This window comes from Drosophila busckii, chromosome X (genome assembly GCF_011750605.1).
Source record: "Drosophila busckii strain San Diego stock center, stock number 13000-0081.31 chromosome X, ASM1175060v1, whole genome shotgun sequence".
Lineage (NCBI taxonomy): Eukaryota > Metazoa > Arthropoda > Insecta > Diptera > Drosophilidae > Drosophila > Drosophila busckii.
In genome coordinates, this window is record NC_046608.1 from 6,234,352 (window position 1) to 6,257,310 (window position 22,959).

Here is a 22,959-nt window from a genome sequence, read left to right on the forward strand (position 1 = left end):
ATGAATATAAAACTGACAGTTAAATTGAATAATATTAAAAACTAAGTGTAAAAATGCAAATTTGTTTCATTCACCATTTAGCAAAAACAAAAGCATTATGTATGAGGCTGATCATCCTATCCTTTCTAATTATCCTTGTCTCGCTCTCCGAGTGCAAAGGGCTTAAGCTCAGATTGCTTATTTGCTTTCTTCAGCTGTACACCAATCTGCTGCTGCTTGGCTCAACGGAGCTAGCCTGTAACCCATATAATATAACCTATTTAAATGTTAGCTAAATATTTATGTTAAATGTTATTGTTAGTGTGTAACATCAGCTAACACGCGATGCAAACTGCTGTCCAATCAAATCACACCCAGCGATGCAGGGTATCAGTGCTTCAGTCGTCAGCTGGATCATTTGGAATATAATTCTAGAATATAAAGAGTTTGCAAAGAAGAAATCTGTAAATTAAATAAATATTTTTGTAACTATGCCAATAAATAATAAAACTTGACAAAATTGCGTTTATATAAGGAAGTAAATTCATGTTGAATGCAAGAACTCAATTTGAAATCGAAAAACTTTAACTTTGGTATACTTAGCGAGCAGCTTCAGCCGTTTGTTTGGTGTCTTCAGCAATTAAAGTAGGAGCTTCGAAAATTTCAACTCTGGCTTTTAGAGAGAGATTTCAAATAAGCGCACACTGTCATCTTAGCAGAAAGATAGAGAGAGTGCACTGAGAGTGCATTCCAACGAATGCTGTTTGCTTCTTCAATTGCGAGCGATGATAATCGCTGCTTTCTCTCTCTATCTCTATTTTTGGCAGCCATCTTCTGCGGATTAGGATTAATGTTCTTACTAAAACTTTTTACTGCTTACATTGGCAACATTTTAGAGATATTATTCTTTCGAAAGTGATCCATTCCGTGATTAAATGTTGGGCTCTGTTCGATTTTGAATTTCTGTGGAGCTTAACTGTTTTGTAAAGACTTGAGGCTGAATATGTTAAAGTTTTTAACAATTTTAATGTTGTAAAAAATGCGCAATTTGTATTTGAAAACTAAGCGTAAAATATGTTAGTTAGTCAATGTAAAAGGAAATGTATTTGCTCGTTCTTGTTGTTATTGTTGTTAGCGGTTGAGGTGGTGATTGGGTCATCATGCTACGTGTTGAGCTTAAGCAAAGTTCTTCTGCTGGTGCTGGTTGTTCCATGGCTCATGGACAGCGTGGAAGCCGCGCTGGACCTGGGCGGGTGTGTTGCGGCCGAAGGGGCTCTTGGAGTTGACCTGGAGCATGTAGTCGCCGCGGATGTCATAGTTGGTAGCGAAGCCCATGTAGGCGCGCTTGCCATAGCCCTTGTTCTGCTTGTACTCCTCGTAGGAGCTGGCGGCGACGGCGGGGAAGTTGCGCTCATTACCTGGACGCACAGACTCGGCGTAGTAGCGGGTAGCGCGCAGAGAAGCCTCCACAACGTTGTCAGCGCCGGGCACACCGGTCGAGGGTCCGTTGGGGTAGAAGTCAACATCGCCAAGGCGAGCCTGGGTGCCCATGCCGTAGGCAGAGGTGTGGATGGCATCAACGAAGTCAGCATCGCCGCGGGCCAGACCGGTCAGACGGCTCTCGGGCTTGGCGTACAGTTTGGGGGCATCCAGACCGGTGATGCGGCGCAGCTTGTGTCCGGTTTGGCGGGTGAACTGGCGACCAGCAATGCCGGCAACATGAGCAGCGGGACCCTGACCAATCAAATGGATGATCTCCTGTGGCACATTGACCTCGTTGGTCAGCTGCACCAGACGGTTGCCAATGATTTCACCAATGCGCTCCACATTCAATGTAACATACTGCTCGAAGTCCTGGATGAGATCGCCCAGCTTGATCACGACCAGATCACCGGTCTTGGTATCGTCCTGCTGCTGGTTCTGCTGGCGACGCTTGGGGGTCTGCTCCTCGCTGCTGTCGGACTGCTGGCCGGGATAGGGCTGGAGGTTGTAACGCTGGACATAGGCATCAACCAACTTGTGGTTGGCCTTCTGCACTTGGGTCCAGCTCTGGGGCAGACCTTGGATGAAAATGGTGACCTCATCGTTGCCAAAGTTGGGCTGACGCTTCACAGTCTGCACAAAGTTGTCCAAATTGAACTCGATCTTCTGGCCACGCTCGCCCACAATGTAACCCTGCACCTGGCTGGGCTCTGGGGTGTATGAAGGCTGGAACACGCGGTTGAACTGGCCCAAGTGGTCTGCCAACAAGAACAAATTATTAGCACAGCTGCTAGTTGATTAGAGTGCTGGAAACTTACATAGTCTGTCCAAAAGGGTAGCGCCCTCATCACTGGTCATGTCCTCGAGGCGACGCAGCGTCACATCCTTAAGCATAGGCAGCTGCTCAATCTCGTTGGGGCTCACCCAGTTGCTGGGATTGCCGTTGCTGGCCACCGAGTTGAAGTGGTGCTTGTGGACGTTGGCGCCGCCGTTGGGAGTCGCCAGTGTGGCGCCCAGCAGGCACGCCACAACGCAGAGCATACGCAGTGGATTCATTCTTGTTTCAGATCAGAGCTAATTGTCGACACAGAGTACCAAACTGAACTGCATAATCCACACTCGGCCCTCGGGCATTTTATAGTGCAACTCAGTGAGCTTCCAGCTCCAGCTCAGCAGTTTTTCATTTTTTTTTTCATTTTCCGTTAAACGCTTTTTGCCAATTGCTGATCATTCAAATCGAACGCTGCATTTTCGCATTATCAGTTCAGTTTATTCCTAATCAGCAAACAGTGTTTGCCAATTTGGCAACTTTGTTCCGTTCCCAGTGCATATACCTGAGCTCCCCAGCTCGTGTAACCTCTGCTTACATAATCAGTCCATTGAACTGTCTCACGCGTTGAGAAATCATCATCAGTTATTTTTATAGATTACCTGCTCCATAATCAATTTTTCTGCTGCTCTGCTAGAACTTTCTTAACTTTTCCCAATCGCATTATTTTTTCTCACGCATTCGATGTCTGCAGAACAAAAAAAAAAAAGAAAGAACATGATATATATCACGAGTAATTCATGTGATCAATGTGATGGAAATTGCCAAGTCAACAGCTTTTTTTTTTTAATATTTGAACAACGCTTAGGCTTATAATTAAATTTAGTGTAAATATGCATATTTTGTACGCTGTTGAATAAAAAAAAGTTCATTATGAATTACAGAAATTAACATATACTTATATAGAGACTTAAGTATTCTAGAAGGCAAGGAGCAGGGCTTTAACCAAATTGAATTTAGTGTATTCAAATTTAAAGATTTGTTGTGCATAACTAAATTGCATTCTGTTATTTATATTAGGCTAGAACGCATTGCTTTTAAATATCAACTTAGTGCATCGCAATTAAATTTTATTCTTAAATTTAACTTATTTACATATTTTTATCTAATGCAGCTTTAAGCTATATCTATCCTTATTCTACATATTCTGCATATACAAACATACAACAAACTTTTATACTATACTTATACTTAAAATTTATTTTAAAAGTAAAATCTGCAAGTTTGTATGGTTGACATTAATTAGCTAAACTTAAGCCAAGTTCATTGATTGATCATTATCGTCAGAGATTATAATGACAGGCCGAAGATTGATTAATTTACACAGTCATAGCTTATCAAGAGTTTTCCAATTTTGTTGCAGCGCACTTTAAACACTTTGATTAGGCTAATTCAATTTCTATATATAATTTATACATTCGCTATATATTTCTATATGCAACTAAACGAACTGCAAACGTCTGCGGAAAATGCCAGCAAGTGTGCAAGACGCTTGACGGTGCAAAAATGTTTTGAAAAAATAAAATTCATGAGCTTGAGAATGGTATAAAAAGTGAGCTTGGAGCTAGTGGAGGGCAGTTCAACTTACAGCTTCGCCGCAGTTAGTTGAAGTCCTTGTTGTGACCGGTCTACCAATAACACAAAATGAATCCCCTGAGAGTGCTCAGCGTGGTCGCCTGCTTGGCGATGGCTGCAATGGCCTCGCCCACAAGCACCGCCAACCAGTCGTTGAAGCCAATGGAGTGGCTGACGCCCCGCGAACTGGAGGCTATTCCCGCTGTTGATGAGCTGACGCTGGACCGTTTGGAGAGCATGCCTCTCCAGAAGGGCGCCGAGCTTTTGCAGCAAGTGTGTAAGTATAGCGCAGTCCACAGATCGTGACATTAGGTGTGAGTTTAACTTGTGGCGCATTTTGCTTTGCAGACCACTTGTCGCAGATCAACCACGATGTGGAGCCCAACTATGTGCCCAGCAACATTCAGGTGTACTGGCCCCAGCCCAACGGTGAGAAGATTGTTGCCCCCTTCAACGAGATGATCCAGCGTCTGAAGCAGCAGCAGAACTTCGGCGAGGATGAGGTGACCGTTATTGTGACCGGTCTGCCCAACACCGTTGAGACCGTCAAGAAGGCCAACCGCAAGCTTGTCGCCGCCTACATGCAGCGTTACAACCTGCAGGCTCAGCAGCAGCAGGCCCAGAAGTACACCAACGATTTAGATGATGAGACCAAGAACAAGAACCAGCGCAGCTCCAGCGAGGAGGACTACAATGAGCTGGCCAAGAATGCCAACACCAACACCGGCGACATCATCGTCATCGATTTGGGCTCCCAGCTGACCACCTTCAAGCGCTACGCCATGCTCGACATTGAGAAGACCGGCAACAAGATCGGCAAGTGGATCGCTCAGCTGACCAGCGAACTGAGACTGCCCTATGAGACCATCCACATGATCGGCCAGAATGTTGGTGCCCATGTTGCCGGCGCTGCCGCCAATGAGTTCACCCGCCTTACCGGACACAAGCTGCGTCGCGTTACCGGCTTGGACCCCAGCAGCATCATCGCCAAGTACCGCAACACTCTGATCGGCCTGGCCCGCGGCGATGCCGAGTTCGTTGATGTTATCCACACCTCAGTCTACGGCATGGGCACCCCCATCCGCAGCGGCGATGTTGACTTCTACCCCAATGGCCCCTCGACCGGTGTTCCCGGCGCTGACAATGTTGTGGAGGCTACCATGCGTGCCACCCGCTACTTCGCCGAGTCTGTCCGCCCAGGCAATGAGCGCGCCTTCCCCGCCGTACCCGCCAACTCGCTGAAGCAGTACAAGGAGAACGATGGCTTCGGCAAGCGCGCCTACATGGGCATCGATGCCGCCTACGACATTGAGGGCGACTACATGCTCCAGGTCAACCCCAAGAGCCCCTTCGGTCGCAACGCCCCTGCCCAGAAGCAGAGCAGCTACCACGGCATGCACACCGTCTGGCAAAACGAGAAGAGCTTCCAATAAGCTCAACTCCATAAACCTAGACTGGGCACTGCCTCAATGGACAGACTCAAACGCATACATAGCTTATAAGTATCAGCAATTGGCACTTACCAACTAATTTCATTAAAATTCATGCAAATAAACGAACAAACTCTTTTTGATAGAGAGCGCAAACGTATATAGAAAAAATTTTACAGTTACAATTCAATTTACAGCCGAGCTTTGCACCCATCGATTGCAATCGATTGCAATTCGGCTAGTATTGTGAAATGCCGAATACCAAATATCGCATGCGCTTACTATCGATAGCTTGTCGACAGCCCTTGTCCTTTATGGACTGTTGAATTTTAAAAAGCTACTGAAGCTCGTCAAGCCAAGCTTTCGAACAGCTGTTAGGGCTGCTAGCGCTTAGCTGGTAGACAGGCGGGGTTCCTCGCTGCAACCATTGGCAGTCCCTTGGCGATATCCAAAATTTGCAGTTATTTTCAGTTGTTGCTATTCGGCTGTGTGTGTACGTTCATATGTATGGGTACGCGTGTGTGTGCGAGGGAAAGAGACGCACACGAGTGAAAAACTGATTTTAATTCTAAAAGTGTATGTACATATATATGTATGTGTATGGGTGTGTGTGTGTGTGTGTGTGTTTTTGTTCCATTTGGATTTCAAATTCGACAACGAACTTTGCGCACTTGCAAATAACACGCTGGCCGTATCCGTATTCGCATTCGTATCCGTGACTTGCCATCCGCTTTATAGTGCTAGTGCTTGTGTATGCTTTGAGCGCAAGGCGCGGGCAACAATAAAGATTTTTTTTATTTCATCCTGCATTTATTTAAAAGTATCCATGTTTTTCAATAAAAGTACAACACCATGAAGTGGCGTCATACGCAGCAAACAAAGGAATAACAACAACATTTGCTTTGCTATTATGTTAGTTGTTATTTGAGCGTGTATGTGTTTGCTTAGCTAATAAAAATAATAATAAAAAAGCAGCAACTAAACTCACATAAAAAACTTGTACACAATTAGCAAGAACAACAACAATAACAAGCAACACATACATACATATGTACTTGCTGCTTGCCATTGTTTGCGTCTGTGTGTGTGTGTGTGTGTGTGTGTATGCTGTCATATATTTGCATATACACACACATACAAGCATACATATGTATGCATGTAAATAAATGTGAGATAAAGTTGCAATAAAGCATTCAATTCAATAATAATTAATGTAGGTGAACAGCAGCAAAGATAAAGGCAGAGACAGACAGCGAGAAAGAAAGAGAGTGTATGTGTGTGCGATAACAACTGGAAAACGACGCTTAAAAGTATGCAGCGAAAAATTGCATTGTCTGTCAAGGACAAAACAAAACGTACTGCCATGTAGCGCCTAGCGTGCATCCTGTCCGTGTGCGTGTGTGTGAGTGTGTGTGAGTGTGTGCATGTGTGTGTGCTCAAAGTGAGGCAGCAACAGCAGCAGCAAGGCTAGAAAGTAGCACAAGCCAACCAGCAGCAAAAATACACACAGAAACAGCAAAAAAACAGAAAGAAAAAAAGCATAATAAAAATAAAACAAAGCTAAGCCAAAGGACAAATCACATCACAAACGACAACAACAACAACAACAAGAACGGAGGCTGCAACACACTCGACCATCCAAACGCCCAAGCAGCAACCCCTGGGGTTAGCAAATCAACCCCCATTCCTGGCATCCCCCAAAAAAATAACCGACGACATTTGGCGCCAGTTGAACAACAAAGCCAGCCAGTAACCATGTGGCTACATTCTTCGATAATGCTGCCGCTGCTCCAACCCGTGCTGTTGCTGCTGCTCCTGTTGCCGTTACCCCTTCATGTAAGCACTAGAAAACCAAAACCAATATTTAAATATACATACATATAAATAATAAATGTGGGACCAAGAGCAAGCACTATAACTAGAAACACGTATTTTGGTGTGCACGCATGCAATTTGATTAAAAAATTAATAATAAAAAAAGCAATTGACAGCACTCCCCGACGGGGAATTGAACCCCGGTCTCCCGCGTGACAGGCGGGGATACTAACCACTATACTATCGAGGACTGTTGAGCGCAAGGTGCAATATTATGAAATTTAAAAGCAACAGATCGCTAGCCAGAGGCTATAAATAGATTTCATATATCACGCAATGCAGCAGATTAAATGTTATTTAATTTATTTATTTAATAGGGAGCAACTGATTATAATTTTATTCCGATTGCTCAAAATATTTTGTGATCCTAATCTTATACAGAATATATTTATAGTCAAGCAAATGCACATAGCCATTGCTTTTATTAAAGTTTATATATATGTATATATGCATTAACCTCTTGTTATACCCTTAAGCTACTTAAGCTTGCTATTTCTTTTATTATACAATACGACACATTTTTCTTTTCAATTGCATATGCTTTGCAAATTGGTTTCAATATATGTACTTTTTATTTTTATGATTTGCTATGCTAAGGAACAACTTTAGTCTTGCATTTGCATAATTTGTAGCTTTTTCTTTGTTTGACATTTATTTTGCCGATTGTTTTTGCCGTTTTTGTTTTGTTGTTGTTTCTGTTTGCCATTGGCGTTGCGCTATTGACAATGACATTCCAATTTGGCCCCCTCGCTGCTTGGCCCCGACTCACACGCACACGCACACACACACAGACAGAGACAGACAGACGCACATGTAAATGTATATGTAGGGCAAGACATTGATATTGATAGAAAGCTAATTGCTACGTACTTTTTGTTTTACAGGTGATGGCGCGCTTCTGCGAGGGCGGCAACATCTGTTCGCTGCCACGTGAATGCTGCACCCAAGGCTGCTGTCCGCCGTACCAGGGTGGACCACGACAGCTAGTGCCGCCGCCGCCGCCGTCGTCGGAGCATGTGCTCAACCTGTTCTTCATTAGTCACTGGTTCTTCTGGTAAGTTGCTCGACCGTTGCTTTGGTCGTTCAAGGTTGATTGACATTGTGTGTGTGTGTGTGTGTGTGTGTGTGTGTTTGTGTGAGTGGCATGAGCAAGAGTATTATTATTGGCAGCATACATGTTGCCCCCCGCGCCATCCCCTAATGCTTGGCAGCAACCCCCGACTGGATTGCGTCAAGTCAAGTCAAGTCAAGTCGAGACTGAGACCTTATGCAAGTGCACTCTGGGGTCCCCAGACGAGACAGAGAGCGCCAAATGGCATTGCCAACTAATGAGACACTAGACGGGGGCAACCGATTGGCCTCTCACCCCCTCTTCCCCTTCGCCTATCGGCAACCGCCATACACAGTCAGTCACATAATCAAATCTCGAGTCACCCAAAAGCCAAGCGTGTGCCCAGAGCCCATTTAGTTTGCATTCGCTTACGAGCAAAGCAGCAGGCCGCGTCCTGACCTGACCATGGGCTTCTTCATACAGTCGCGCCAACTGCAAACGGAGCAGTAAGCTTGGAGCTCAAGACACTCTTAACTTGCGACTAATCAATGCCCGCTTTCTCTCTCTCTCTCTTTCGCTCAGGTGCGTGGTTGTTGCTGTCATCTTGGCCATACTTTGCGCCTACTCGCTGTGGAAAAAGCGACGCACACTTTGCGGCTGGGGCTTTAATGAGCATCACACCCAATCCGAGGGAGATTCCGCCGGATCGTGCTATGCGCCGCCTCAATACAGTCGCTGCAATTCGTTTCATCATCCGCCGCCGCCATACACTGAGGTAAAAAGCTCTAAAAATTAATAAGTCATAAACTAAGTAAGAGGTAATTTTCTTATATTCGAGATTCGCATTTTTCATAGGCAATTTAAATTTAGTTAAGCCTCATAGGAATAATCTATAAGCTGTAGTCGCACTCATTTGGAAATTGTTTTTCCCTCATCTCATCACATTTGATAGTAAGCCAAGTTCTTAATTTAGAACTAACATTTACCAAACTCTAAAGTAAATTGAATATTTTATTATTGGGATATTCTTGAAGCTTACTTTCTATAAATAAATATCAACTTTAATTATGTATAATATATTAAAGCAATATAAAATATCAAAATTCTATTGTAGTTACTTATAGAAATAGAAATATTAAACGATATTATTCGAATATCTTAACTTATAAAATTTATAAAACAACTCAGACTAAATACGCAACTTTTTTTATACAAGAAACTCGAAAACATATGTAGGCTATAGATTAGATTAGTTGCTCATATTTGATTTGATTTAAAATTAAATATAACATTTATTCAAATACTTTGTTTGCTGAGTCGTAATTTTTAGATACTTATATAATATTTGATTTGATTACGATTATATATTGCCAAACTTTTATTGATGTATTGATATTTTCATCAGGTCACCTCCAAACCGGATCTCTATCCGCTTGTCTTCAGCTGCAACAGCGACAATGGAAAGGGTAACGCCGGCTCGAGCTACCTCATGGTGCAGTACTTCCGGAACTATATAGTGCGTCCGGCTGGCTCCTTGAGCGCGGCCAGCACAGTGGACTCGCTCAGCTCCAGCTTCATATGTCATGCCAATGAGGCGAATACACTGGTGCCGCCGCCTTATTCGCGTGCCGCCAGCCCAGAGCTGGGCATGCACACGCTTCAGCTGGGCGCCACTCAATACCACGGACTGCCACGGTCCGCCTCTCAGCTGGTCGAGACGGAGTACCAGCCGCGTCAGGCGCTGCAGGCGCACTACGCCATTGCCCCAGGCAGCGCCACGCCCCATTACAGCACGCGGCTGCACGCCTCGCACAGCGGCCACTGCTCGCCGGCTGATTCGATGGAAGCGGGTGGAGGAGGCGGCGCTTTCCTGCAGTCGCAAAGCGATCAGCACTTCCGCTATATGGGCAACAGCAGCAGCAGCCTCAGTGATATATTTGTGAACAACAGCTGTGTGGCAGGACTCAGTGGCGCTGGCGCTGGCGGTGGCACTGGAGTTGGCGTTGGTGCCGGCGCCGCAGCAGTCGATGGGGCAAGTCAGGCGGCCTCGCTGTGCAGCCTACAGACGCAGCCTGTGATCTATAGTCATGGCAGCATACAGCCCAATCCGCTGCATAGCCTGGAGAACTGCTGCCAGCTGGCTGCCACGGCGGGTGTGGGCGTGGCAGTGGCTCCTGCGCCCAACAGCGCCAGCACGGTAAGCGGCGTCAGCAGCCTTGCGAACGTTGGCACGCCAGGTTCGCCGCCACAGGCCACCAGTCCGACAGGCGAGGTGCGCGAGATTCTCGACCAGATACGTCAGCTCCAGGCGGGAGTTAGCTATGAGCAGCTGCTGCTTAACGGTGGCGCCAAGCCTCGACTGCAACACACGCTGTCCACGCCAATGCCACAGCAGCAGCAACAGCAGCAATCTGCATCCTCCACCTCCGCTTCCACTTCCGCTTCCAGCTTTGCAGCTGCAGCTGCAGCCGCCGCCGCCGCGGGCAGCAAAAGCAAAAAGTTTTATGCGCCGCCTAAGCCGCCCAACAAGGCGCTCTATATACCGATGGCAGCGTTGGCCACACCCGCTGCCCAGCGCTGTGTGCTCAAGAGTCCCGTCAGCAGCGTCGTCAGCGGCGCCAGCTTCTTTGTGAACCGTGGCCGCGTCGCACGCAAGGGCTGGATCTCACGCTCGGCTCCGACGACGCCCGGCAGCAGCTTGCCGCCCAATCGCCTGGGCGATGATAGTCCGCTGCTGAATGAGCATGACGAGGATGCCATCGATGAGTCCGGCCCGGAGGGTGAGCAGCTGGAATAATGCCGGCAGCTGGGTTAGGGTCAGCCTTAGTTGTAAGCTGCGAACGAGAAATGTTTTTGTAGTAGTCAAAATGCTTACCAGAAATACCAAAATTTCAAATTAATTACTTATGCGGATTTTCATTCTGTTTTGGAACCGTTTCAGTATTTCAAAAAAAAAATACCCAAGTCAATTAGCAAATTAACAGGGTATTTTCCCAAGAGCTGCTTCCCCAGATATTTGTTTTTGGTATTTTTTGGTTATAGTGATAAAAAAAACAAATGCACAAATTGAAAACAAATATGTGTTAATGCATTAAATGTTGGGCTTCACACACTGCAAATGATCGATCGTGTTCCTACAAACAAAAACAAAAATGAAACACAATTAAAATTAAAAACAAGCAAGCCATAAAGTTATAAAAACACACGGCAGACAACACTTTTTTTTAAATAAAAAAAACTTAGCTAAGACACAAACCAAATACATGTGCTTCTTGAAAACAAAAATAATAACAAACCAATCCAAGTAGAGAGCTTAGATAAATAGTTTACATTGGGTTTATTCTTCCGCAGGAATATTAGAAAAACTGTTTAGGCATTCAGGAATAATAACAACAACAAAATCTATATGAGACTTGAACAAAAATCAATAAAAATTGAGAGAGCATTAAATAAATGAAGCAAACAAAAGGAAAGCGTTAGAATGCAGCAGTGCCTTTCGACTTAAAATAAAACAAAAAAGTATATACAGATATAGCAAAAACGAAATATTAAATTTAATAAGCATGACCCAGACAGAGATAGCAACACAACAAACAAAAAAGAAATTATAATAAAAACAACACGCAGATACAATCCAAAAAGAATAAAGGGCAATATTTAGCAAAAGGAGAAGCTTATTAATAAGTTAATTACAAGATTAATCGACATTGCAGACACATGTACATAAAGTGTATACATGTATGTATGTATGTATTGATATATATACAAATAGTTATAAACAAATTTTTAAAGCGCATTTACAAATCACTTGATAAACACAACCATCGACTAAAACCCGAAATATGATAACTGAATTTCGCTTTCATTGAAATTGAAACAACTATGTATATGTACTATATAGTATAATATATTTAATATTTATTTGTCAATATTAGTTTTTAGCTTATTTCAAACAACAACAGTATAATGCAGTTAGCGAACAAACATAGCTTAACAAATATTTCAACGTTCAATTCAACAAAAGGAAATTTTCGAAAAAGCAAGCGAATTGTTGTTCAAACAAACCAAACAACATTAATGATAAATAGATATTAACAATTTAAACAATGAAAATAAATATGCAAATGCAGAAAACCTTAAATATGTTTTGTTTTTCGTATATTTCTGTCTTTTATGGTGAGTATATAATAATCGTTTAGTAACTAAAAGCTAAGCTATACATAAGTACATATACATATTAACAAAAAAAAAAAAAGAAGAATTTTACAATTAAATCTGTTCGCTTCACATAATATACAAATATTTATATAAATACAACAAACAGCCTGGAAGGGAGTACGGACTATTGCTTCAAGGCGTGCGCCTGTGCCTCGCCCTGCTGCCCATTGGCCAGCTTCAGTTTCGTCTCGAACTCCTCCTGCACGCTCTTGTAGTAGGGACCCAGTTCCTCACGCACCGAGTCATACCAACGGGCCAGCTTATTGCGATTCTTGAATGCCGTAAAGCCAATGGACTCTGCAATTAATAAGTTGGCAACAATCCAATGACTGGGCTGAGTACTGTGTAGCTACTTACTGGGCTGATCAATCTCACAGATGGCACTCAGATCGGCAAAGGATATATTATCGCCCATCATGAACTTGCGCGAATTGAGGAACAGCTGCTCAAAGTCGTTCAGTGTATGCTCCAATTGTTTGCTAGCCACGTTTACCTGCAACAATATTCAATTTAAAATCCATTAATGCCGAATTTATTATTTTCCCATAGTACGGTAACTTGTTTGCCAATTTAAGAGCGTTAATTTCTTTTTGTGTACAAACATGTAAAATCGAGTTGTGCTATATTTAAAGTTCAGAGCAAGTGTTATTCGTGTTTGTGTTATAATTAAACATCCGTTCACTTGTTTACCATATATGTATATTATACGTACGCCGATAAGCTTTCATTATATTATATTATATTATAGTGTTGGAATTCCGTCTTAAGCTTTAAATTCACTTGCAATAATAATATTAATATATTCAAATTTGTGTTTTTATTAAATCATTTTGATTTTGAAATTTAACTATATGCTTTAGAAGAAAGATACTCTGCAGATCTGAACAAATTGATAACGTACAAAGTTTTTAGCTCGAGTTTTCATAGAAAGAAATCTATTTTAATGCTAACCATTTTTAAATTGAAAATTAATGTATTATTTTATTGTTCCTGTATATCTTATTTTTAAAATAATATTTATATATTACAAGTATGAAATCAATTTGATTTTATAGATTTTGAATTGGATAAACAAATGTTTATGCTAAGGATATTTAACTTTTATAGCCAAAACTAACGGACAGTTCGTTATTTTGATATTCCTATAATTCGTTCTAATTTATGTATTATTAAGTGAACAATAAACAAGTCAAAGCTTAAGCTTTAAGTGTGTTTGTGTGTGTATTTCTAATTTTGCAGCCATTGCCTGTAATTTGTTGCATAGTGTTATCATATCAAAGTTGTGTTGTGTACTTATGTGTACTTAGCAGCTTATTGATATCTCTTATTGACATATGTTTACTTGGCCAGGCCAACTCACCGCATTATCGGATGGCCGCGTCTTTTGTAGATACGGCACTAGCCACTTCTGCTGGAAATAATCGGTGCAGGCCACACCCATGTTGGACTGCTGCCAGGCGAGATACTCGTCGATGCGACTGCGTCCCAAGTGGCGACGTGGATACCAATGCTCCGGTACCAGTTTCTCGCGTGCCAGATGCCGAAAGATGGCCACATTCTCGGCCAGCTGATAGCCATGATCGGTGATCGCCGGCAGCTTGCGAAAGCGATTCACATTATCCCGAAACTCGCCAGTCAAGTGCTCGCCTGCAAATCGAAAAAAAATTGAAATAGAAATAAAATTATTGAAAAAGCTCAAGCATGGCGTGATCATAAAGAATCAGATAAAGCGCCAGCGATATCGTCTGTGACTAACGCAGTCAAGCCCCCCAAAATCCACATCCATACATATTTGTTTATATATGTATATGCAGCAGCAGCAGTTAAAAACGTGCCCGAGTCCGAAATGGGGTTGAAAACAAAGCTCTTATCAAAACTGAAACTGAATTTTGTATGGCAATTAAAGTGCTTGCTTGAATGTCATTGGCAATGTCAAAAACTCACGAAAAGAAAAGAAAACAAAACAAACACAGCTGAACTTTGTTTATGTCGAAGATTAAATACACTTGTAGCTAGATCTATGTATATGATAATTGAATTGATAAATAATGAGTTCTATATATTTTTATAACTCAGAGATAGGCAGACAAAGCAGAAATCTGAGATCATTGGCTGATAGAGCTGAGCTGACATGTGAGAAACTTTTGGCCATAATTAACTAAGAGCCAATATTAATTGTAGGGCCTCCCACAAGAAGGCAATTAAAACAAGCACAAGGAAGTGCTACAAATGTTTATGTATATATTTAAGGCTATAATTAAATATGGTAGGCACTAAAATTCATCTGATTAAGCAGCAGGCGACATGCACTCGTCTCTGGTGCATGCAGTTCAAAGTAATTTTTCAAAAAATATGTATGCGATTTAATTAATTTAATTATTTGCCATTGGCTGCTGATAAGCATCGTTAGTTAATTCGAAATATTCACTAATATGCAACGTGATTTATTTCTCGATGGCAATTAATTGATAAACGCCGCAAACTTGTGTAGTCAGCAATTAATTTTATCATTGTTTCAATAGCCAGTGCTATCAATTGTGGGCTTTGGATAAGCAAACACATTCAATCCTATATATTGTACATATATAAAGATTAAAAGTGCGTTTTTTATGAAGCACTTAACATGCATAGCAATGTATACACAGTTAGATAAGCGTCATGCTTCGCAGCAGCAGCAGCAACAACAATGAGAGTCAACATTATAGTAGACATATTTATAGTATTGCATGCATCTATAGTATAGAAAATCAGTCGCCAGAGTCGTGTCTTTAACCTGTCCAAGGCCTGTCTACATAGTTGTAATGTATAACAAACTAACAAGTTTTTCATTTGAACAAACAAATGTATTAAAAATCTAAAAAAAAAATAGTTTTACATTTGATTTTTATTTGTGTATGTGCATTATCTTTCTCTCTATCTCTCTCTCTCTCTCTCTAGTTGTCTAAGCTACTGCTGCTGGGCTCAATGCACTGGTTCGGGGCCAGTTGCCAATTGTTAGTGCAAATGTTGCCGACTTCTTTTTATTTTGATATTGTTTTGGGTTTAAAGTCCAGTTTGCAAGCCAGTTTTTGTTATTGCACTTGCATTAACAACAACAACAACAACAACAACAACATCAAGTAGGAAGCCATAAGCTAAGCTTAGCTATAATTTGCATATATATGCATATGTATATATTATTTATTTAACGACATCAACTATAATAAATATGTCTATTTGCATCCTGCATCAGTTGTCTGCCCGGCCGCCTGTTTAACCTTGGCCAAGCAACAAAACAGTCACCCATATATTAAACTTGGCTTTAACGGCTTTTAGCTTGGCAAGCCGGGTCCGCTAAATAATCTATAATCTTTGCTTAAACGCACGCGCAGCGAAATGAATAAACAAATAAACAATTTGTTGGTTTTGTTGTTGCACTTTGACAAGAGTTTGCAGCTGTGTGCCAAATATAACACAAATCCTATTTAAATAACTATTATTTACTTGATATTATTGCATTTTAGATAAATATGTTTAAGAAAATCTGTGTGTTTGTTTTTAAATTATTGCTAGCTACTGCTTCGTTAACGATTTGTATAAATCATTTGTTGCTATAATTGCTCAACACTTTGATTGCGACACACACACAGACGCACGCACAAATACAAATACGCAATGCACTTTCCCCTTTGAAAAGTTGACAAACTGAATTTTAAGCAAGTGGAAAATTTGGTTTGAAAACTCGGGCTAGATATTAATAGACTTAAGCTACACACACACATGCATGTCAAAGAGCATTTGTGTACCTGTATGTGTGCCAGCTACTTAACCTTTGAGCCATGTACGTGCATTTAGGCACGTACATAAATAAAATGTATGTATTTATTTTATATAAATAGATCAAACTGTTTACGAGACTTACCTTTGAGCATGGATATGGGTATCGCTTCGAATGGTATTTTGGATGCCTCTAGGAATATGTAGAGCGCGCGACTCGACTGATTTAGAAAATCAAAATAGAACTTCAAGGGTTGCGTCATTTTGTTGTTGTCTTTCTATTTAATTCGTGATTTGAAATTGATTGAATTTGAGATTCGTTGATTTGCAGACGAAAAACGCAAAATTTCAAAACATTCACAAAAGTTAAAAACTCAAATGTATTTCAAATCGCCATCAAAGAAAATCACAACAACATCCAATGATAATAACAACAACAACTGTGACTAGCTTTTAATTACTGAGCGTACTGCAGCTCTGTGTCTGTCTGAACGATCCGCTTTGACTGCTGCTTGTAGACTGAGCTCAACGCGTTGGTGAATGCGACATTTTAAACGCCGACGCTACACAGTGGACTAAACTGTGTGCCCACTGTGCGCTAACGTCATCGTCATCGCTCTTGCGTTTGCGTTTGCCGTTTGCCGTTTGTTTTTGCCCTCTTCGGCTGCGCCTGCGCTTTTCCATATGCACATACAACTACAAACAAAAGCATGCATGCGTACGTATGTGTGTGTTTTTGAGAGACAGAACCCTGCAGTTCTCTTGACTAAAAAGTAAACTGGGAGAGCAGTACCCCATGGCTATGACTTTTTTAATGTAATGAGTTAAGTTAATGGAACATCTTATTTTAATTAAGAAAATAATTATATCTATATGCCACAACCAAGCTAATTTATTTATCAGTCCTATGTCTATCTAGTTGGTGTAGGAAAGTAATCCAAGCTAGAATCGCAGGGTAAGCTTGTATGTGGGGTAACAGTGGAGGCTATTGGCGCTGCTGCCGCTGCCGCCAGTGGCTTCGTTGTGAGCGCAGCGCGCGCTCTTGTCCAACGCTTGTGTGTAGAAGCAGCAACCGAAAAAGAAAACGAAGAGAAGCCGGTCGTCGTTTGTCTGCTTTGCCTTTTGATCGGCTGGTTTTTGCGGCGTAGTTAATAGATGATGTTGTTATCGTTGTTGCTACACCCTACACCAATTTGGATAAGCTTCTACGACAGCCGATCATGAGATATCAAATGGGTGTGGCCTGCAGCTTAGCATACCTAAGCGTATATATGTACATACATACATACAAATATACATAAATCAAGTGATGTACGACAATTGCAATGCAGTTTATCGACCTTAGCGCTTATCATGTTAATAAGTACATACATTCGTACTGATTAACATGCGTACACATGTATGTATGTATGTATATAAAAGAGTAACGGGCAGCGTATCTGCATTTCGCATTGTTGTACACATTCTTTTGCGCTTGTTTGTTTTGCTTTCAATATTTTTGGTTGACTTTTTGTCTTTGTTGTGCTTTTGACTTCATTTTTTGCCTTGTTGTCATTCATGGGGCTATTTTGATTTCGTTTTCTTTTGATTGTGCTCTTTAGCTTTTATTTTTATTATGTTTATTGCTATTGGCATATATAGTTGTTGTTGCGCTGACTATATCTTTGCACGATTATACTTTGTACTTCGCACAAAACGCACTTGTTAACCACAATAATAACGTATTGCGGGCCTGTGTTTTTGTTGTCATTCAGTTCAATTACTTAGCACAAAAATTTACACCTTATCTGTTAACGATTTGCAATCTGAAATGCTTGAGTACTCAACCTCTTAAATACATACTGCATACATACAAATAAATGTACATGTAAAAGTCCATGTTTATGCATATTATTTGTTATCTTGTTTAGCAGAAAACAAATAAATAGTACATATGTACATCAAGTTAACTGCAGCTAAAATAAGTTGCACAAGCCAATAATAAGTAATAGGTTAATAAATGTTATAAAATGCATTTGATATCATTACAATTTTGATACAGCGCCATCTAACGGATTATGCACCTGAATGTATGCAGCAGTGCCATTAATATGTGCATACATATTTATTAAAGCTAATAATAATGGCTCTAAAAATACACTAAATATTATAACTCAACGTTAATCAGTTATTATTTCAATAAAATAATATTAAATAAAAAAAGATAATCGCACAACATTGTTGCTCCTCCCCGACGGGGAATTGAACCCCGGTCTCCCGCGTGACAGGCGGGGATACTGACCACTATACTATCGAGGACGTTGTTTCTCGGCTGCCAAATAGGTAATCTAAGCTACAGCTGTGATATCTCGCATTTTTTACATGTGTTCACACAGTTCAATTAAACCAAATCTTTGGAGTGGACATCACTGACAATTTAAGTTAAAACTGTGGTGCGCTCATTTTCTTGGTTGTTTTAATTAGTTTCACTGCCAATTCAAATTGAATAAAAACTAAGTATTTATTATAATTATTTGGATTGAGTTTTGTCAAATTTAAAATACATTCATAAACAGAGATTCCTATACTAAATTATGCTTTGGACTCATTATAAAATACAATTAAAACATTGCACATTCGAAACTTTGTGAAAACTTGTACAATGCTTAATTTAAATATAGCTAAAATAATATTATTTAATAAACACAAAAAAAAAAAAAAACTGTTGGCTTAAATTTATTTGGGAATTTCCAGTCCGTTGGCAAGGGCAAAGTGTTGCCACCTACCATTCCAAATTGGCAGCTTCTGCACCTGCGTCCAGCTTTCAAATGACCCGAATAGCATGCTTGAAATATAAATATGATTGTAAAAGCAACTCTGAACTTTTATTTGCTTCCGCTTACCGTTGAATAAGCAGCGTCTGTGCTGTCTTTGTTCCAATTTGTGGCAGTGCTTTAAGATCTTCGGGTTTTGCACTATTTAGCATCCTTAGCATATTGGAGCGATGGAGCTTGAGCCGAGCGCTTAGTTTGCCTCTCGTTTCGCTAAGCTGCTCCAAAACCTGACCGTTCAGATCCATAGTACGGGTAGTACGCCGCTTGGACGCAGTCTTTAGCGGCGGCACCTCGGGCTTAACGAAATCCACCGACAGCGTGCGGTTGGCCAAGCGTTGACTGCGACGCGATGGCGCAGCGGCTTGAAGACGCATTGAGAGACGGACTGAGCGGCGGACTGGCGGCACCGCCGCCGGCATAACACGCTGCTTTTCCGAGAAGGACGGCGAGAATCTCTTAATGCCGCTTAGATCAAGCAGGGTGCTGATCCACTGTGGCTGCGTCCTTCGGGGGATCACGTTATGTTGCGCGTTCAGCTCTTCTGGAATGCAGCCAAGATTCGAATTGAAATCGCTGTAGTTGAGCAAAGATACGTGTGGGATAGTTGAGCAAAGATAAGTGTGGAGAAACTGGCCGCAGCGTGTGCTGTTCCACTTGCTGCTCCTTCTTCTTCTTCTCGTTATGTTGCGCGTTCAGCTCTTCTGGAATACAGCCAAGATTCGAATTGCTGTTGCTATAGTTTAGCAAAGATAAGTGTGGAGAAACTGCCCGCAGAGTGTGCTGATCCACTTGCTGCTCCTTCTTCTTCTCGTTATCTCTCATCGGAGTTTCATCGGTGTTTGTAAGATTGATGGATCGTCGCTTAAACGGCGTGCTATGCACGCGCCGTTTGCACGTTGCCTGCTCATGTCGCTTGCTGAGCTCCACGTTTGACTGCAGGCGTTTCACCGTGCCAGGTGTGGAACGCTGAATGCGCTGCAATGAGAAACAAAATAAACCAAGAAACTTGAGCTCAAACTGTGGTTTGCGGTTGTCGCTTGCTGTCCTATAAAAGCGCCAAGAGACTGAGGCTAGCGCGTAGTTGAATCAAAATGTCGCAGTTGGAAGATTTGCCGAATGAAAGTGTGCGTCAGACGCTGGAGCAGCTGCTGGGCCACAGCGACTACAAGCTGGAGTTGGCCTGCGCCAGAGGCGATAATTATCTGGGCGTGCTATGGCGACTGCAGCTGCCTGAGCAGCAACCCAGTTTAGTGCTAAAGCTGCCGCCACAGAACGCCATAAGGCGCAAACAATTTTTTGCGCGTGCCTGCTTTGAGCGCGAGATTTTGGCCTACGAGCAGTTTCTGCCGCTGCTGCAGCGTTACCAGGAGCAGCAATCAGTGCCTGCCTCTGAGTGCTTTGAGCACTATGCCTGCTGCTTGCTCACTCGCCAGGATGAGCCCAATGAGTGCTTGGTGCTGGAGGACTTATGCCAAGCAGGCTATCAGCTGCACAGTCGCTTTGAGCCGCTTACGCCGGCGCATGTGCGTCTGGTAATGCGGGCGTATGCTAAGCTGCATGCCAGCTCCTTGGCCTTGAAGCAACAGCAGCCCAGCGTGCTGCAGCACTATCAACAGCTGGTCGACATATTCGAGCAGCGACGTGAGGACGCAGCACTGGCCAGCTATCTGGAGGAGCTAAAGCAGAGCGCGCTGGCAACTCTATGCCCCAGACAACATGGCACACAACTGCAGCGCCTGCAAAACTATTTCCAACGTGGCAGCTACCCTGAGCTGCTGCGCACGCTGCTCAGTGGCAGCAACTGTGAGCCCTATGCCGTGGTATGCCATGGCGATGGCTGGAACAACAATTTTCTGTATAGCTACAACAAGAGTAAGCAGCGGGATCAAGAGGAGCAGCAGCCATGCCCGTTGGAGGTGCGTCTGGTTGACTGGCAGCTCATGCGCTATGCCTCGCCCATTACAGATCTGGTTTACTTTCTCTTTTGCTGCACCACACGCGACTTTCGCCAGCAACACTATCAACAAATGCTGCAACTTTATTATGCGGAGCTCAGCCAGCAGCTGGTGCGACTTGGCGTGCAAGCGGATCAGCTGCTGCCGCGTTCAGCTTTTGAGCAGCAGCTGCTTGACAAGGGCGCTGCTGGCTTGCTATTTGCCATGATGGTGCTGCCCATAGTGACATTAAGTGCCGCGCAAGCGCCTGATCTTCAAGCCATTAGCGAGCTTATTGAAGGTGGTGCAACAACAAATCTACAAGGTGCAGGTTTCTTGGCCTCCAGCAATGAGTTGTGCTATAAACAGCGCATGCGTGACGTTATCCTGGACTGCGTCGACTTAAATTATATTTAGTTGCAGTTACACATACCAGTTTCGCTTGTAGCTGCTGCAGCTGTTGCGAAAGCCGGGGCGAGAGCTTCATGCGTTTGGCATCCTTGGCAAAGCGAAGCGTTGAGTTTGTCTGAGATACATCTTCAGCGTGTGGACTAACGCAGGCCAGCAGCGTTATAAAAGCATCTGAAATGAAGGAGTCTACAAAAAGAAAAGTGGCTTAAATAAATAGTTTAGTTTTGTAAAGCACAAAGAAAGCAAACCTTGCAGCACGGCTGTTAATATAGATTCTCGGTAGGGTATGACAGCATGACCCGCTGTTAGCGATAGCAGAACCTTGTTTATGGCTAGTAGACCCATATTGATAAAGACGCCCTCATCGCGTGCCATGCCCTCATTTTGGGTGCGTCGCACGCCCTCCGAGCCGGCCAAGTCCACCAAGTTGAGTCGACTAACGCGATGCCCGCGCTGCACAGAGAATGTGACGATAGCATGGGAGCGTGAACTGTGTTGGTTCATATTGGTGGCACGCACATGTCGCTTCTTGGCACCCAGCTCGAGCAGGCTCTGCAGATCCTTCAAACTGCTTAGCAGTTGCTTTGTGGCGCCCGTAAAACGCTGGCCACGCACAGCGATCGGTTTCTGGGGCTCAGCTGACAGCAGATCGTGGGCCTTTTCGTTATAGATCTCCAAAAACGAGACAAACAGCTGCATTGGTATGCGATTGTTTTCCTTGTCCGCCTTCAGCAGGGGTATGCGCATTAGCAAGTCCTTTGCGCAACGCGGCAAGATGCCCATTTGCTGCTCTGTTACAGGCTCAGCGCCCATGCCCATGGAGTAGCTCTTGCCCGTGCCTGTTTGCCCATAGGCCAGCGCCGTACAGTTGGTGCCCGCGAGCACTTTGGATACTAGCGGTTGCACCAATGTCTCATAAAGCGTCGCCTGCGACACACTCGAGTTAAAAGCAGCATCGAAAGTGTGTACTGCATTATTTACAACGAGCGTCTAAATAAATTAAAAGCAATACAATATTGTTGAAAAAAATGGCGGTACAACCGTTATTACAGCATACACACTTGCATATGTATGTTCAAACAAAGATGTACATACATATGTGTATTTACTATTTAGTTTTCATTACTTACATTTTTACAATCAGTGGCAAATTGGATGACACTTTGATTTTGCTGCAGCTTATTGGCACGAAAGGGTGCCTCGCGTACAGCTATAAGCACATCGCTCTTCTTATCGAAATTCATAACAAAATATATATTTTAAAATCCATTAACTTGTTTCTTAGCGTCGCTTTTGAACTTGGTAGTGTGACCGTAGTCTATACTTTGCTTAATACCAAAATGCATTTCTGGCAACATCGAAGCAGTGCTGTGCAATTTTAAAACAGTTTCACTTTGGCTGAATTGGCAATCTGCTTCTAAGACCTGTAAACACAAAATAAAATTATGTTAAACAAACAAATAATGTAAAGGGTGTTTTATATAGAAAAATTTCAGTGCTGCCAATATGACTTACATGAAACAAACAAAGTGGTAAATGGGTAAACAATTACATTTCAGCCAATTTTAATGCATACATTGTTACGTAGAAAATTAGAGTGTTTATA

General features: G+C 42.6%; 6 protein-coding genes and 2 non-coding genes across 12 annotated transcripts; 3 read left to right on the forward strand and 5 right to left on the reverse strand.

Annotated features, from left to right (window-relative positions):
- Nucleotides 1-141: 141 nt before the first annotated feature.
- Nucleotides 142-11,779, forward strand: LOC108606461. 5 transcript variants are annotated; one of them, XM_017996582.1, is made up of 6 exons: nucleotides 142-151; nucleotides 2,284-2,286; nucleotides 6,665-7,131; nucleotides 8,055-8,224; nucleotides 8,804-8,996; nucleotides 9,627-11,779. In XM_017996582.1, the coding sequence occupies exons 3-6, from the start codon at nucleotides 7,051-7,053 to the stop codon at nucleotides 11,016-11,018; spliced, it is 1,836 nt and encodes a 611-aa protein (XP_017852071.1). In that variant the 5' UTR covers nucleotides 142-151; nucleotides 2,284-2,286; nucleotides 6,665-7,050; the 3' UTR covers nucleotides 11,019-11,779. The 5 variants fall into 5 exon arrangements, with proteins under 5 accessions (XP_017852071.1, XP_017852067.1, XP_017852068.1 ...); XM_017996578.2 differs by lacking the exons at nucleotides 142-151; nucleotides 2,284-2,286 and adding an exon at nucleotides 5,748-5,871 and having other exon boundaries at nucleotides 6,513-7,131; XM_017996579.2 differs by lacking the exons at nucleotides 142-151; nucleotides 2,284-2,286 and adding an exon at nucleotides 6,010-6,227 and having other exon boundaries at nucleotides 6,513-7,131.
- On the reverse strand, nucleotides 1,156-2,571 carry LOC108605372 (vitellogenin-2). The gene is made up of 2 exons (XM_017995041.1): nucleotides 2,280-2,571; nucleotides 1,156-2,219 (listed from the first exon to the last, which is right to left on the reverse strand). Exons 1-2 carry the CDS (start codon nucleotides 2,515-2,517, stop codon nucleotides 1,156-1,158), a joined length of 1,302 nt encoding a protein of 433 aa, XP_017850530.1. The 5' UTR covers nucleotides 2,518-2,571.
- LOC108605371 (vitellogenin-1) lies at nucleotides 3,935-5,298 on the forward strand. The gene is made up of 2 exons (XM_017995040.1): nucleotides 3,935-4,142; nucleotides 4,214-5,298. Exons 1-2 carry the CDS (start codon nucleotides 3,935-3,937, stop codon nucleotides 5,296-5,298), a joined length of 1,293 nt encoding a protein of 430 aa, XP_017850529.1.
- Nucleotides 7,289-7,360, reverse strand: Trnad-guc. The gene has a single exon. It is a non-coding gene; the product is annotated as a tRNA-Asp (tRNA).
- A 583-nt stretch (nucleotides 11,780-12,362) lies between the features above and the next one.
- LOC108606462 (glutathione S-transferase theta-3) lies at nucleotides 12,363-16,721 on the reverse strand. The gene is made up of 4 exons (XM_017996584.1): nucleotides 16,341-16,721; nucleotides 13,800-14,086; nucleotides 12,797-12,932; nucleotides 12,363-12,736 (listed from the first exon to the last, which is right to left on the reverse strand). The coding sequence occupies exons 1-4, from the start codon at nucleotides 16,456-16,458 to the stop codon at nucleotides 12,564-12,566; spliced, it is 714 nt and encodes a 237-aa protein (XP_017852073.1). The 5' UTR covers nucleotides 16,459-16,721; the 3' UTR covers nucleotides 12,363-12,563.
- A 1,700-nt stretch (nucleotides 16,722-18,421) lies between these two features.
- Nucleotides 18,422-18,493, reverse strand: Trnad-guc. The gene has a single exon. It is a non-coding gene; the product is annotated as a tRNA-Asp (tRNA).
- Nucleotides 18,494-18,910: 417 nt separating this feature from the next.
- On the reverse strand, nucleotides 18,911-22,597 carry LOC108605370 (kinesin-like protein Nod). The gene is made up of 6 exons (XM_033294379.1): nucleotides 22,484-22,597; nucleotides 21,602-22,343; nucleotides 21,376-21,539; nucleotides 19,602-19,983; nucleotides 19,078-19,549; nucleotides 18,911-19,019 (listed from the first exon to the last, which is right to left on the reverse strand). The coding sequence occupies exons 1-6, from the start codon at nucleotides 22,595-22,597 to the stop codon at nucleotides 18,911-18,913; spliced, it is 1,983 nt and encodes a 660-aa protein (XP_033150270.1).
- On the forward strand, nucleotides 20,078-21,542 carry LOC108607251. Its single transcript, XM_017997934.2, has one exon. It carries the CDS (start codon nucleotides 20,100-20,102, stop codon nucleotides 21,357-21,359), a length of 1,260 nt encoding a protein of 419 aa, XP_017853423.1. The 5' UTR covers nucleotides 20,078-20,099; the 3' UTR covers nucleotides 21,360-21,542.
- Nucleotides 22,598-22,959: the final 362 nt, after the last annotated feature.